Source organism: Pipistrellus hanaki, assembly GCF_964339955.1.
Source record: "Pipistrellus hanaki genome assembly, chromosome: X".
Taxonomy (NCBI): Eukaryota; Metazoa; Chordata; class Mammalia; order Chiroptera; family Vespertilionidae; genus Pipistrellus; species Pipistrellus hanaki.
In genome coordinates, this window is record NC_140524.1 from 4407859 (window position 1) to 4424255 (window position 16397).

Here is a 16397-nt window from a genome sequence, read left to right on the forward strand (position 1 = left end):
TCCCAGGGAATGGGACCTGCAATCTTTGGCGTATGAGGCGATGCTCCAACCCACTGAGCCACCCGGCCAGGGCGCAGTGGTGTATTGTTATCTCAGTGGAGAACCCTGAAACTCATTCTGGGAGGATGTGGGCACTGGATGCAGGAACCTGTAAATCGTGTGGAGGAGAGTCTGCCCGCGATGGAGGTGGCCAGGCAGGGGACATGTGACAGGAGAGGGAGTGGAGATGTCCCGGTGTGGGCCACGTCCCATCACCCGGTACATTCCGTACACGAGCCCCTGTCTTGCCTGATGTTAACTCATGGGGACTTGACTTCATTACGGAGGACTTCGGGGAAAGGTGGGGTCTGGCTCGGTGCACCCCAGCCGGCGACTCCACCCACCACCACTCACCCTGGCAACTCCGCCCAGCGGGGAGGGAGGCGGGGAGAGACTGCGGGCGGGGCGGTGGCTGCCAAGGCGGCCAATAGGCGGCCGAGCCCGGGGACGGGGCGTGGCCTCCCGAGTCTCCCCTGCGGATGCCCAGCGGGGTGGCTCCGCTCCTCCCGGCTCAGAGGCGGCCCAGAGGGGCCGAAGGAGCGGACTCCAGTCCGGGCTTCTGAGCGAGGGGAGCGGCCTGGCGCCCAGATCGCCCTGAGGTCGGGGAACATGAAGAGCCGGCGGCGGCGGCGCAGGGAGCACTGCAAGTTCGCGCTGCTGCTGCTGCTCTACACGCTGGTGCTGCTGCTCATCCCCTCCGTGCTGGACGGCGGCCGCGACGGCGACAAGGGCGCCGGGCACTGCCCGGGCCTGCACCGCAGCCTGGGGGTGTGGAGCCTGGAGGCGGCGGCGGCCGGAGAGCGGGAACGGGGCGCGGAGGCGGCGGCCGAGGGGCCAGCGGGCCGGCCCCCCGGCTCCCCGGGCAACCTGAGCCGCGCCGTCGGGGACGCGGCGCCGGGCGAGAAGCAGCACATCTACGTGCATGCCACCTGGCGCACCGGCTCGTCCTTCCTGGGGGAGCTCTTCAACCAGCACCCCGACGTCTTCTACCTGTACGAGCCCATGTGGCACCTGTGGCAGGCGCTGTACCCGGGGGACGCCGAGAGCCTGCAAGGCGCGCTGCGCGACATGCTGCGCTCCCTCTTCCGCTGCGACTTCTCCGTGCTGCGGCTGTACGCGCCGTCGGGGGACCCCGCCGCGCGCGCCCCGGCCGCGGCCAACCTCACCACGGCCGCCCTGTTCCGCTGGCGGACCAACAAGGTCATCTGCTCGCCGCCCCTGTGCCCAGGCGCCGCCCGCGCCCGCGCCGACGTGGGGCTGGTGGAGGACACGGCGTGCGAGCGCAGCTGCCCGCCCGTGGCCCTGCGCGCCCTGGAGGCCGAGTGCCGCAAGTACCCGGTGGTGGTCATCAAGGACGTGCGGCTGCTGGACCTGGGCGTGCTGGTGCCGCTGCTGCGCGACCCAGGCCTCAACCTCAAGGTGGTGCAGCTGTTCCGGGACCCGCGCGCCGTGCACAACTCCCGTCTGAAGTCGCGCCAGGGGCTGCTGCGGGAGAGCATCCAGGTGCTGCGCACCCGCCAGCGCGGCGATCGCCTCCCCCGCGTGCTGCTGGCGCCCGGCCCGGGCGGCCGGCCCGGGGGCGCCCCGTCCCGCGCGCTGCCCGCCGCGCCCCGCGCCGACGTGTTCCTGAGCGGCGCGCTCGAGGTGATTTGCGAGGCCTGGCTGCGGGACCTGCTGTTCGCGCGCGGGGCGCCCGCCTGGCTGCGGCGCCGCTACCTGCGGCTGCGCTACGAGGACCTGGTGCGCCAGCCCCGCGCGCAGCTCCGCCGCCTGCTGCGCTTCGCCGGCCTCCGCGCCCTGGCCGCGCTCGACGCCTTCGCGCTCAACATGACGCGCGGCTCGGCCTACGGCGCCGACAGGCCCTTCCACCTGTCGGCGCGGGACGCCCGCGAGGCGGTGCACGCGTGGCGCGAGCGCCTGAGCCGCGAGCAGGTGCGCCAGGTGGAGGCGGCCTGCGGCCCGGCCATGCGGCTGCTCGCCTACCCCCGCAGCGGGGAGGAGGGCGACGCCGAGCCCACCCCCGACGAGGAGGCGCCAAGGGAGGTGGAGGCCGATGGGGCCACGTAGCATCCCATCCGCATCCCGGGGGAGAGCCCGGTAAGGCGGCCTGGGGCGGGGAGGGGCGGGGAAGGGTCCAGGGGAGCTGGGACCAGCCCGCTGGGGAGGGAGGGGTGCCGTCCCAGGTCTCACCTGTCAGGACCGGTCTGGCAGAATGTGAGCGAGGCCGCCTGTCCCCGCCAGGGAGGGCCCTGAGATGACAGAGGTTAGGGATGGCCGAGCCTGAACCCGGGTCTCCGTATTCCCAGTCCCCCCCCGCCACCCCCCCCCCCACGAAGCAGGAGACAAGGTCATCTGTTGAGAATTGGGAGAGGGTGAGGGGGAGGGGAGGAGAGGTCTGGGGAGAGCAGAGGAGGTATGAGAGTCATACATGCAGAGCATGGGATTGGGGACCATTTGAGGTTGCTGACGATGACTTTATCCTGATGGCCATCTGTGCTGTGGGAAACTTTTTGCAAGTGTCTGCGGGCACAGAGACAGCCAGAAGCATGGGTAGGTGGAAGGTTATTGATTCTGATCCTACCTCCCCCAGCCTGTTTTATATTTCTTCTCTGCCTCTGTCTCTCTGATGTGCAGGTTCCAGAACTTTCCTTCTGAGTTCCCAAGCACACAGGCACAGTCAGGCCTCTCTCTCTCTCTCTCTCTCTCTCTCTCTCTCTCTCTCTCTCTCTGAATATATATTTTATTGATTTTTTTACAGAGAGGAAGGGAGAGGGGTAGAGATAGAAACATCAATGAGAGAGAAACATCCATCAGCTGCCTCCTGCACACCCCCTACTGGAGATGTGTCCGCAACCAAGGTACATGCCCTTGACTGGAATCGAACCTGGAACCTTTCAAGTCCGCAGGCCGACGCTCTATCCACTGAGCCACACCAGTCAGGGCTCAGGCCTCCCTTGCACCAGCTTTGGCCCGGTGTGCCTCAGGCTCTGGTATGGTGGCGTAGAATGCAGTTAGCTTCCCCCTGGCTCATGTGGAGCCTCCCCCGCCCCCATGCCTGGTGTTTGCAGGGCGTTTGGCCATATCCTCTGGAGCTGGGAGACCTCAGGGCCAGGGCTTCCCCGGGCTGCATCCCATCAGGTCCAGAGATGGAAGCTCAGATAGGCAGCAGCTTTGGCTGCAACTGCAGAAGGAGCTTTGTGAAAAGACACCTCCCCCCCATTTGTTTTGTTCTTTCTCTGTAAAGTCTACATCCGGAGATGCTCACATGGGGCTTGGATTATCTCAGAATGTGTTCAGTGTCTGGTCAGCACATTGGCCGAGGGAAGAGTCTGTCCTGAGGCTGGTTGGAGGAGTCTGGTTAGTGGCATGGGGGTAGGGTCCCCCAAACTGGGTGGGAGTTAGGAGGGTGACACTTTCTGCGCTGTGCAGTCCAGAGGAAGGAGAAAAGCACCGGGAGGAAGTGACTTCAGTTTCCATTCATTATTTTATAGTAGAATTCGCTACTCCCCCGGGATCCCGCTCTGAGGACAAAGTTGAAGATGTTAATGGAGGTGGATATTGTTGTTCAGAGAGCCGGGCTTCAGAAGCTGGCTGAATTTTCTCCCAGTAACCCAGTGGTTTTCTATGTCAGTTTCTGTCATTTCTGGGAAGTCTGTGTTCCTTCCTGATTCCCAGAGTAAAGGAAGGTAAGGCACAGTGCGACTTGTCCCATCTTAACAAAACATCCTTTGATCTGGGGATCCTGTATTTTCAGATGCCAATAACATCATGGTCCCTACCCTCCTTCAGGGGCCGGAGGGACCCCTCTCCAGGGCAAACGCTGCATTTTATGACTTTCTGAACGGACAGTCTCCCAGAAACTTTCACTCCTCCCCCCCATTTAAAAATATTTTTTATTGATTTCAGAGAGGAAGGGAGAGATAGAAACATCAATGATGAGAGAGAATCATGGATCGGCTGCCCCCTGCAAACCCCCTACTAGGGATTAAGCCCGCAACCCTGATCTGTGCCTTTGATCAGGAATCCCCAGTTTTATTAACATTTATTGAGTGCTGATTGGGGTGGGATCAGAAACAGAACAGAGAGGAGGGATGGAGAACAAAGCATCTTCTGGGAAGTTATGAAGGTGACATGGGAGAGACACTGGTGCTACAGGGGCATCCGGGAGCCAGTTTTAAGCTCTTCCAGACTTTGGTGACTAATACCTTCCTCCCACATTTCTGCTGGGATTATTGGGCACTTACCATGTCTCCACCAACATTACTGACCCACTGATGGGTTTCTAAAGCCCTGTCAGGCTCTAGGGAAGAGAACGGATCCTTATGTACCATGCATTGAGTGGGACATTGTACATGTATCATTATTTGGACATGCTGTTAATTTTACAGATGAGGAAGCTGAGACTCAGAGAGGTTAAGTCATTTGCCTGAAGTCACACCTGGGCTGGCGAGGGTGAAGCAGCTTTGGTGTTTGAGCCTAGAGCTCAGAATCCCTCCATTATAACACACCCTTACCTGGCCTCCCTTAGCATCCCCTGGCAGCGCCATTGGTACTCCAGCCAGGCTGAGACTAATCTGGGATGATAAACACATTTAGCTTTATTACTAAGATTCCTGCAATAGGGCTTCCTGCTACTGTCTCCACTGCCCTGCCTGCTTCCCTCCCTTCTCCGAAGTTTCACTCCCTTCTGCAGCTTGGCTTCTTTCTATGCTGCCTTCAGTCTTAACTCTGGCCTGGATATGCAAATTAACCGCCATCTTGGTTGGGTTAATTTGCATATTCACCCTGATTGGCTGGTGGGCATGGCTTCTAGGTGTAGGGAAGGTACTGTCAATTTGCATGTTTCTCTTTTATTAGAGATGATATCTTCCAACTACTGAACAAATCAATAAAATATCCTGGGGCTGCCAACAACAATCTCCTCAGGATAGCTGGTAACTCTCCAGCCAGCCTCCCCATGGCTGACCTTCTCCTGGGGCATCTGACCATGCACTCAGCTCATCAGTGAAGAAGGGCTACACATTAATTGGCCTGAGTAACTTCTAGATGGTCCAGACCTGACAACCAGGGTTTGCCAGGAAGGGAGTCAGTGCAATTTTTTCAGGGCTGGATGGGAACCTCGGCACCCTCCATCCAGTTACCAAGGACCCAGGCTCTTTCCATCTTTTGCAGCTTTTTGGATTTCATGCATCAGCTTATCTTCCCACTGTCATGAGATGGTAGCCTCAGCAACAAGCATCACTTCCTCGCACAACTTATCTTCACACTGTCATGAGAAGGTAGCCTCAGCAACAAGCATCACTTCCTCGCACAACTTATCTTCACACTGTCATGAGAAGGTAGCCTCAGCAACAAGCATCACTTCCTCGCACAACTACTAAAATGCAGAAAGGAGCCCCAGCTGGTTTGGCTCAGTGGATAGAGCGTCAGCCTGTGGACTCAAGGGCCCCAGGTTGATTCCGGTCAAGGGCATGTACCTTGGTTGCGGGCACGTCCCTAGTAGAGGGTGTGCAGGAGGCAGCTGATCGATGTTTCTAGCTCTCTCTCCCTCTCCCTTCCTCTCTGTAAAAAAACAATGAAATATATATTTTTTTTAATGCAGAAAAGAAAGAAACTGATTAGCAAGTAAGGAGTGGAAGAGTTTTTCCCTATCTGTCTCTCTTTCCTTCAACCTGGTTATAGAAACCTTCCCCAGAATCCCCTGCCCCCAGCCAGCTTCCTTTTATGTCTCACTGGCTAGAATTGAGTGGTCCAAAACCTCGGTGAAAGTGACTAGGATCATCATGTTTGGACACATGACATTCACCTGCGGAGCTCTTGTTTCTATTGTCAACACCTGGGCTTATTGATGTATTATAATTGGTCCAGCACTGGGATGTTTTAAAAAGTTCCCCAGGTGAATGTACTGGAGAGAGATGTTGAGGACCACTGGCTTAGACCAGTCATGATTCATCCCCCGGCTAGGTCAGGATGGGGGCTGTTAACGAGCAGCAACTGTCTGCCACAGAAATTTCTGTGAAAGAACTTGCAGCTGTGAAATTCCAAGCAGATGTAGGGTGTCAGTGTGGAAAGGGGGAAATATTTTAAATTATTCATGACTACAGTTCCAAGCAGACTGATGTGCTGTCCTATCCTTTCCAGCATGTCTTCCTTTCACCTCGACCCTGGGCAGGACCCAGGCTTTCATTCCTCTAGGCATTGAAGACACCTCGAAAGGAGATAAGTGCACTGCATCCCGATTCCCAAGAGTCAGAAAGCTTTCTTTCTAAGGAAATCATCCAAACAGAAAAAGCAAGGACCAGCCACCCCAAGTCCCTAACAGCATTTAGAAAGTCATTCCATTTTAATGAGGTTATTATGCTCCAAATGGCATATGTATAAGTATTACTGCAAGGAGAACCTCATGTTTTAGCACAGACTGCTGACGAAAAGGTATTTGTTAAACATTGTTCCCACACAGGTTTCTCATTCAAGAAAATGTGTTTAAGTTTCCAATTGTAAAGCATTGCAGGTGCTGTGTTCATGCTAGACTCGGGTTGAGAACTGCTAGCAGGATCACCTAAGTAAGACCATGGGAAAACACAGATATTTACATTACGATTCATAACAGGAGCAAAATTATAGTTAGGAAATGGCAACGAAAATAATTTTATGGTTGTGGTCACCACAACATGAGGAACTGTATTAAAGGGTCGCGGCATTAGAGAGGTTGAGAACCACTGGAATAGAGCATATAAGTTAGGAAGGAAAATGCATGTGTGTGTATGTGTCTGTGTGTGTGTATGTACAGATAGATAGGTACCTGAGTGAGAGGGCTACAGTAAGGTGTAAACAATCTTTATTTTATTTTTAAATATATATACATCATTTCAAAGAACAGGGGAGAGGGAGAGGGATATAAAAACATCAATGATGAGAGAAAATCATTGATCAGCTGCCTCCTGCACACCCCACACTGGGGATAAAACCCACAACTTGGGCATGTGCCCTGACCAGGAATGGAACCGCGACCTCCTGGTTCATAGGTCGACACTCAACCACTGAGCCACGCCAACTGGGCATCTTTACACATTTTCTCTGTGCTCCTGAGAGCTGTCCTTATAGTCTGGGGGAGGGCAGAAGTGTGAATTTGCAGTTGCTGAGAAAGGACTCAGAGAGTGTTCAAAGAGGTGTTGTTGTTTTTGTCTGGGCAGGGATTTTCTTCTCGTGTATACACATGTAATATAAATAGTTAGCAATGATGCATACAAAGAAAACATTCATAAGCAACTGGCTTAAAATCCCTCAGAATGCCTTTTCTCAGGCTCAGCATGAGCAACACAGAAAAGAATGAAACTAAAAGCTAAACTGGCCTTGCTTTTTGTGCCTGACATTCTAGTCACACAAGATGAGTAATAAATGAACCTCCCTCTCCGTGAGGGCTTCTGATTCCCTCATCCTCTTGCTTCATCATGGAACCAAAGGAACTTGCTCCACTGAAAGAAACATGTCTGCTTAGGTGCAGTGTAGAGAAAGAACTGTAGAGCCTGAGAAACCTTGGCCCAAGTTCAAGAACACAGGGAAGTGAACTGTTAGGGAGCTGAACAGGAAGTAGCTTCAGTTGGAGAAAAGTTGCAGCGCTCAGGGATATGTTCCTGAGAACTGGAGCCCTCAATTTTGCTGCCTGCCCCCCACAGGCACCAAGCCAGCAGCCCGGTTTGACATTTCTGCAGCTGGTCTTGCTCACATTAAAGAGCACCATGCTGGATGCTGGGAAGAAATTGGAGCATCAGCTGATAGTGAATGTATATAGGGTGTCGCTAAAAATGTATGCACAGTGTTTAGCTGATAGCTCAATTGATGTTTCTTTCTTCTCAGATTTGACCCATTGGAATGAATAATTATTCAGTGTGTATACATTTTGGGACACCCTGAATATATATATCATTACCCAAAGAGGATATAATTTTAGAGAGAGAGGGAAAGAGAAAGAGAGAAAGAGAGAGAGAGAGAGAGAGAGAGAGAGAGAGAGAGAGAGAGAGAGAGAAACATTGATCAGCTGCCTCCCATACACACCCTAACCAGGGATGGAACCTGAAACCTAGGCATGTGCCCTGACCAGAAATCGAACCCACAGCCTTTTGGTGGATGAATAACACTCTAACCAACTGAGCCACCTGGCCAGGAATGACAGTGAATATTTTAAATTAGAGGATTAAGTGGATGTGAAAAACAACCAGCAGATCTGACTTCCATTCTGACCATGTTTGGAGTAAGCAGATTCTCCTCCGGTGAAGAGTCACGTGACAAAAATAATCACCAAGGGAGACAGGTTTCTACTCATGGAATGGAAGCCCTTTCTGTGACCACGCCTGTCACAGGCCCCAGTAGGCAGCCCCAGAAAGCACAGGGAGAGCTGTGAGGGCCCAGGGCGGTCTCTGGGCTATGCCAACAAGAAGCCTCACATCTGAGCGAAATCCCAATGCCCAGAGGGATGGTTTGGAAAGATAATATTGTGTTATTAAGATCATTTGGGCCTGGCCGGGGTGGCTCAGTGGTTGAGCATCAACCCATGAACCAGGAGGTCACAGTTTGACTCCCAGTCAGGGCACATGCATGGGTTGGGGGCTCGATCCCCAGTAGGGGATTGCAGGAGGCAGTCAATGGATGATTCTCTCTCATCATTGATGTTTCTATCTCTATAACCCTCTCCCTTCCTTTCTCTGAAATCAATAAAACATATTTTTTAAAAGATCATTTGGGGGTGTTAACCAGCAGCTTAGAAGCAGAGAAAGCAGCCTAACTGAAGGTCTGACACAGAACACTACAGAGACATTCATAAGGTATGGGAGCCAGTAGGGGTGCGAAACCAAGTTCTTTTATAAAGATGATGAACGAAGAGAGTTATAGCAACCCCCAGAGTGACCTGGGAGGCTAGCTAAAGCAGTCCTTACCTACACACAGATAAGGTGAACATAAGGAAAAATGTCCCAACTTAGAAGTCACTTTCCCCAAGACTAAAACCAGACATTACCAAAAAGGATGCATTCCTGCCGTGGAGAGATTATGGGAACAGTAAAAGCCAAAAATACTAGGATGAAGATAATATTTTAAAAATAGGACTTCCTTTCAAACAGCGTGGAGTTTGGCATATGTGAAATAGACAGATTTTGGAAGCAATAGAAGCAGACGCTATCTCTTGCTCTAATAAAGAATATCACCAACACAGATATAATAAAGGTAAACAATACATTTTTCAGGTTCTGCAAACAACAAAAAGTTACATGTTGTTGCCTAAAGATAGCAAAGGGGGCTATTTTGAAGGAGAGAGAGAGAGAGAGAGAGAGAGAGAGAGAGAGAGAGAGAGATGGCTGGCTGAAAAGAAGCACTCCCCCAAAGAACAACAAAACTCTTAGCATGATTGAATGCTTTTTAAATTAATTCTATTTTTATTTCTCAACGGTCAAAAGGGAAGAGAAATACTTTTAACCTCAGGAAAAATCCACGTCCTGCTCCTAAGTATGGCCATCTCTGGCAATCCTACAGGCCCCGGGGGAGGACTGGTTTCCCTGCTCCAGTGTCCTAAGCCAACATAAACCTACTCTCAGCCATGGGACCACTTTGTCCCCACCAGCTTGTGGACAGGGCTAGGAAAGGGAGGATCAGACACAGCGCCTCACTTTACAGGGAGAGCTACCGGAAGTAATGAGCTGGACTTCCGGTGACACACAGACCCTGTATACTGACCAGCCATCCTAACCTGTGAGTCCTAAACCCCTTTAGCCACACCATTGGCTGATAGCTCCAGTGGAGGCCAAAGGGTCACTCACCTGAGTGGCAGCTGCAAGCTCTGGTCACTTCAGAGCCCCATGCCCTTACCAACCCTGACATCTCCACTTGGTGGATGACAAACATCTGTAGGCGGGGGGTCAAATATGTTTTAAATACTGACTCAGTTCTGTTATTTGACTTGGAATTGACCTTACTCACAAAAGCAATTATGTCCGCCAATTAAAACTGTATCTCGGAGCAGTTCGATGAACGGAAAAAACAAGTCAACCATGCAAACTCAGCTGTTTTCAAGTTTTATTAATACTGGTTAGGAGCTCATTCATTTTGTGCTCAAGTGAACTCAAGAACTTGGGGATATTTTCGTTGGGGTTGGGGTACGATAAAACTGGAAGCATTATTATCAAATTCTATTAGGGGTATATATCATTGCACTGGCTGACCCTGGGGCTTGACTAATGACTTTCATGGATTGAGGTTTTACTCTGATTTCTGGGGCAGAAAAGGGGGTCTTTTCCTCCCACCGTGGACAGAGAGAAGGGTGGAAGGGCAGCTTAGCTCTTCACATGAGTTGCTCAGGTCCATGCAAATGACCTCTCTTCTAATTTCTCCCTGAAGTCCCCAGGCAAGAGGTGTGTGTGTGTGTGTGTGTGTGTGTGTGTGTGTTTACTCCGTCCCCGTTTTCATCTGAAGCAAGAGTTGTTTCAAGTATTAAATACAACTGAAAGTAATGGACTAGCTCAAGTATGACAGCACCCCTTGCCACTTAACTTTTCAGCTTGAAAGTCTTAAAGTGATTTATCACATTTGTGCTGTCAAAGGTGCATTTCTAGGCTATTTTGTGGTGGTGGGGGGGAGTTGCAGTTAGATTAGCAAACTGTTTCCTATTACAGTTTGCTTTAGATTCACAATGGAGGGATGCTTGCACTGGATATTTCTAGTATTTCAAGTATTATTTTGCCATTCCTAAGCAGTTCCCTTAAAAAGTCAGTAACTTAATGGTTCTATTGTTGTCAACATTGTCAGTCATTTCCGTTTTCCTTGGCACTGCATTTCACTGATTGGAGGTGAAAACAGGAAGGTTAAGAAATCTTAACCCCAGTGAACAGATAAGCTGACATGGTAACATTATCTGCAGAGGGTGGCTCCAGGGTCAGATGCTGGGAGAAGACCCCACAAGAACGCTTTGCCATTGCAAAGGAGGCTAACAAAGTCCTCAGGCCATTTGTTCTGGAGCGGGTCCAGGAGGAAGATAGTTACAATTGGGCTGGAAAGCAATTCACCAGTGATAACAGGACCTGCTGAATACCCGGAAATCTCAGAGCCCTCAGCTGGAGTGCCAAGTTGCAGCACCAACTTTTAGCATCTGTGAAGTCTCTTTTGGTGGCAAACCCAGGATGCTGCACCTGGTACAAGCGAACTGGCAGGGACAGATGAGTGCTTTCAGATGCAAAAACAAGAGAAACTTGAAGAAGGGCGGGTAAAAGTCTACAAGTGTTGTTCAAGCAGTGAAGTGATGTGTCCAAGCAAGTTCCCGGATCCACTCGGGAGGCCCAGGGCTCAGTAGCTGACTTGAAAGAGGACCGGAAGGCTGCTGAGAGAGGCAGAGCTGAGAGTTCATATGGTAGAATCTTCTGTTCTCACACTTTAAAGCAAGCAGGAAGTTGATTCTTCTTCCTCCCACGTCCCAGCTGAAAAAAGTATGATTAAAATGCTGAGGGTGCCTTCCTCTGTTATTCTGCGATAGCCCGGAAGGCTCAGCACAACCGACTGCATGCAATCACAGTCCGGGCTCCTTCACCCAGAAAGAAGTTTCCCTTTGATGGCAGGGAGGCTATTTGGAGGTCACCCAGCTGGATTTAGGGTCCAGCTGGTCATTTAAATACTCAGGGGAACTGCAGCAAAGGCCATAAAATATACACAACTCATTGGAGTATGACTTTGAACCTTTAAGTAAACAATCCTTTTTTTTTTTAAGTGCAAGGGAACCTGTGAATTTAATATGAAGGAATGACTTTATATCTCAGTGCCACATATTAAAAAACCCTTTTAGGCACGATTCACAAAACAATGGTATACAGAAATCATATATCACCGCTTGCGGTACTCTATTAAAAAAGCGAGACATGGCTGTTACAAGATAATTTTATTTACTTGCAGCAAATAAAGGAGACACAGGAGATTCGTATCCAAAGCCCTGCCTTGCGAAGGGAAGCTTAGCCATTAATTATATGCACTATTTGGTCATTTATCTATATATATATGAAGCCTAAGCAATCATCATGACAGAACGACCAGTCAACCAGTAGCTATGATGTGCACTGATCACCAGGGGGCAGATGCTTATGCAGGAGTTGCCCCCTGGTGGTCAGTGTGTTCCCACAGGGGGAGCACCGCCCAGCCAGAAGCCAGGCTCAGGACGGGCGAGCGCAGCTGCGGCGAGGGGAACCTCTCTCGCCTCCACCAGCAGGTGAGGCTATTTAGAGGCTATAAGCAGCAGCAGCAGGCACAGCAGCTGGGATAAGTGTGAGCAGCACGGTGCCTGGCCAGCCCCAGTTTGGGCTCCTCCCTGGCCACCTGCCACTTGTCACCCCGCTACATCCCCTGAGGGGTCCCGGATTGTGAGTGACTGTGTCATAGCTTATAAACTGCTACATCCCACACACAGTTAAACAAGGAAGGCAGCTTCTGCAGTATTTGAAAAAGAGATCTGTGGCTGCTTAATCCTAATTCATCAGAAGAATCTCAAAACTGTTCACATCCTGTTTATTCTACATGGGGATAAACATGCATTCCTATACATTGGGAACAGTGTCTTAGATTTAAAAATTAAAACCTGGCAAGGCTACTCTAACACAAAAAACAGGGTGATGCAGCGATGACATGCATGGACTCTGGCTTGCACATTTTGTGGTCAGTCCTGATTCTTACACTGTGTGACAAAGCCAATTACTTAATTTCTCTCTGCTTCAGTTTTTCCACCATAAGATGGGAAAATGGTACTACTGCCTCAGAAGGATCATGTTATGTACTGCTTTTTATAGTCAGGGCAAACAAATGTAACTGCCCGCCCAAGAGCAAGATGCCTTTCACCTGTATGAAAAGTGTGGTCACAGGTGCATGCAACATCCTGGATTGCGAGGATTGGGCCTAAACCGGCTATCTCCCGAATTGCGAGAGGATGTCTGACTGCCAGACATCCCCCGAGGGATCCTGGATTGTGAGAGGGTACAGGCTGAGCTTAGGGACCCTCCCCACTCTGCACTAATTTCGTGCACTGGGCCTCTAGTATGTTGACATATTCTTTGCAGTTGGCTACTTTCATACCATTGAGTTTCTTGTCATCTCATCCTGTTTACTGCTGCATCTGCAAAATACTGTGCTATACTTTAACATTTAGCAAGAAATCATATGTAGAACTGCCCAGATCTTGAGATCCTTATCCTATCTAACAAAGTCTCTATAAATCTTGAAATTAATTGTACTAAGATAATTTTAGAATTATCTATTTTTTTTATTATCATACAACATAAGTATTTAAGTACTTTTGACTTAGAAATAACCAGAAGGGTTTACATTTGTTTCAGGTGGTTCAGGCAGTAACAAACATTTTCATTCTCCCCAAATTCTAGATAAGTGGAAGTAGTTTTAACCAAGAAGTGTAGTAGCTTAACATTTAATTTTTCATTGTCAAACATCTAGTAGTTGAAAGACAGGGCAAGGCTAGCTACTTGGTCATTGTAGCTCACTAATAAACTAAATGATTGAGTCTTAAATATGCATCTAAAGTTTCAATAACAGCTGAAACCGGTTTGGCTCAGTGGATAGGGCGTCAGTCTGTGGACTGAAAGGTCCCAGGTTCGATTCCAGACAAGGGCATGTACATTGGTTGTGGGCACATCCCCAGTAGGGGGTGTGCAGGAGGCAGCTGGTCAATGTTTCTCTCTCATCGATGTTTCTGGCTCTCTACCCCTCTCCCTTTCTCTCTGTAAAAAAGTCAATAAAATATATATTTTTTTAAAAACAAAGTCTCAATAACAGGCACCCCACAGCAGCAGCTGTAGAAAGCACAGTCACACTGACAGAGGTACCCCTATCTTTTTCCTGTCTTTATTCTCACCTAACCCCTCTTGGGTCACACTTATTCCTGGACTGTCTTTACAAAGCAGAAATGATGGATACTGGTTCAGTATGGGTTTCTAGCATTGAATAATGCAGCTTAAATAAGGAAGATTAAAGGTTTAATATTTAAGAAGCCTTATATTGTCAGGATTCAACAGGCTTTCTGTTTGTGAATTTTGGTATTCTGAAGTTCAAACATCCTTTGTTCCTTTCCTTCCAGGTCTGTCATCATGAATGGGGCACTCAGCATGTTGCCCCAGCACTGGAGGAGCCATGTTCTGGAGGCAATCTATCACGCTGTCAGAGACTGGAACTTGATTTGGTACCAACTGCTGTGCAATTCTGGAGAGCAGGAATATCATGAGCTTATTAAATAACTAGTGGCCCGGTGCACAAAATCCATGGACATTAAAAGGGTATTAATTAGAGGAAATATTTTAATATCTCTATTTGCCTTTTAAGTGTCAGAGATGAAAGAAAATTAGTAAAATGTATATGAAAATCTTCCTCCTGTCAGAGTCTGGGGCATGCCACAGCAAGGGGAGTAAAGTCCCTGCCCACCCACCGCACCTCAAAATCTAGCAAGACCCAGTCCAAGCTAGCCCCACCCCCATAAGGCAAGTTCCAGCCCCGCCCAACCCCACCCTTATCAAGCCCCTCCAGGAGGGGGGTGGGGGAAGGAGGAGGGAGAAGGGGGTACTGCCTGAGGTCCCCTGGCCTGGCGCCAGGAGGGAAGCCCAGCCTCAGGTTTCCCGTCAAGCCCTGCCAGATGAGGGGAGCAGCCTCAGGGCCCCTGTTAAACCCACCTGGTGGGGGTACAGCCTCGGGTCCCCCGGTGCTGGGTTGGGGGGCATGGCCTGAGGTCTCCCAGCCCAGGGAGGAAGGAGCAGCCTGAGGTCCCCCAGCACAGCACTGGGGCAGGAGGCACACCTTGAGGTCTCCTGTCAAGCCCCGCTGGGTGAAGGGCTCGGCCTCAGGTCCCCTGGCCCAGTGCCAGGGCTGGGGGACATGACCTGAGATCCCCCATCAAGCCCTTCCAGGCACGGAGGCGTGGGCTGAGGTCGCCTGCCTTGGCCCAGCGCCACGCAGCCTCAGATCCCTGCTGATTGCTCATTAAGACTCGTTATAGAAACTCAGCCTCCATTATGGGTGCAACCATCATGTGATACGGAAAATCCACCTCCACTGTGGGTGCCGCCATCTTTGTGATGGTGTGATGGTCAATTTGCATATTCCCTTTTTATTAGATAGGATGAGGAACACATTGGTTGAAACAGAGTTTCCAGTAAGGAAGCACAATGTGGATAATTATGGCGATAAAATAGGAAGAGCTTTAGTTCCCAGCCTGAATCTGTCTCAGCTGGAGCCATTTCAACAAGGTGTCCTCACAACAAAGAAGAGATGTGATTGGTACCATTTCCCATCAGCAGGTTTCTGGACAAAACATTAATGTGAATAAGGGCCAACCACAGTCCTGTTTATTTTGATTAAGTTACACACTATTAAATAAAAGTCTAGGTGATATTCTTTTAAATCTGACTCATCCAACCCTTCTTCAAACAGCTCCCCTTGCCACCACCCCTGAACTGATTTTTAAAAAGTAATTTTTCTCTGTATGGTGGGAGAGAAATGAACTGAAACAAGTTTTTGCTTTTAAATTGTTCCATTTGGTGTTTTTGTAATTACACTATTAAATGACTGAGTCATGCTAATGACAGGATTTGTTTGTTTTGTTTTGCTAGGAAGCTTCGAATTTTATGATGTAGTTCGATTGAATGGTTCTGGGAAAAGCTAGTCTACATAGAAAGGAATATGAAGACTATAAAACAAACTACATGTTGGGTTCAAGATTCTTAGCAATTATCCAACATTTAAAGCCTACTAAAGAGAGTTTCAGGCCAGGAAAAGTCACAGGAAGAGATGAGTTTAAAGTGGTTCTTTTAACCCTAAGGCACATGTTGCCATGATATTTAGACCCTATTTTAAAACTAAAGTCTTTCAAGCATCTAAGTCAGGGGTTGGCAAAAACATTTTCTATAAGAGCCAAAGTAAATAGTTCCTGCTTTGTAAGCAAACTAGTAGCCCTGCACATGAATCTGTGTGCCAGTAGCTCCCCCCTAACCCCCTCGTAGCTTGCTGCCCCGCCCGCCTGTAGCCAGTAGCTCACAGCCCCACCCTCCTGCTGATCTGTGATCCGGTTGTTACGCTTCATGGTGTAACGACCATTTGCATATTACATCTTTATTACATAGGATAGTTGCTCACTTCTGCCATAACTTCTCAGTTCTGCATGAAAGCAGTCACAGACAATATGCAAATGAATGAGCATAGTGTATGCCAATAAAACTTTATTTACAAAACAGGCAATGGACCAGTCTGGATCCAGGTGCCGGCTGTAATTTGTCAACACCTGGTCTAAGTGAAGCTGGAGAGGAATCGCTTCCACTTAGAAAAGAACCTCTCAGTGA

The 16397-nt window shown here is 49.8% G+C and overlaps 1 protein-coding gene across 1 annotated transcript; it reads left to right on the forward strand.

The window, feature by feature from the left end:
• Positions 1-526: 526 nt before the first annotated feature.
• CHST7 (carbohydrate sulfotransferase 7) lies at positions 527-15646 on the forward strand. The gene is made up of 2 exons (XM_084870605.1): positions 527-2136; positions 14150-15646. Exon 1 carries the CDS (start codon positions 649-651, stop codon positions 2104-2106), a length of 1458 nt encoding a protein of 485 aa, XP_084726731.1. The 5' UTR covers positions 527-648; the 3' UTR covers positions 2107-2136; positions 14150-15646.
• The last annotated feature ends 751 nt before the right edge of the window (positions 15647-16397 follow it).

Coding starts and splice junctions, on each gene's coding strand:
- CHST7 (XM_084870605.1), top strand. CDS start 649: ATGAAGAGCCGGCGGCGGCGGCGCAGGGAGCACTGCAAGTTCGCGCTG.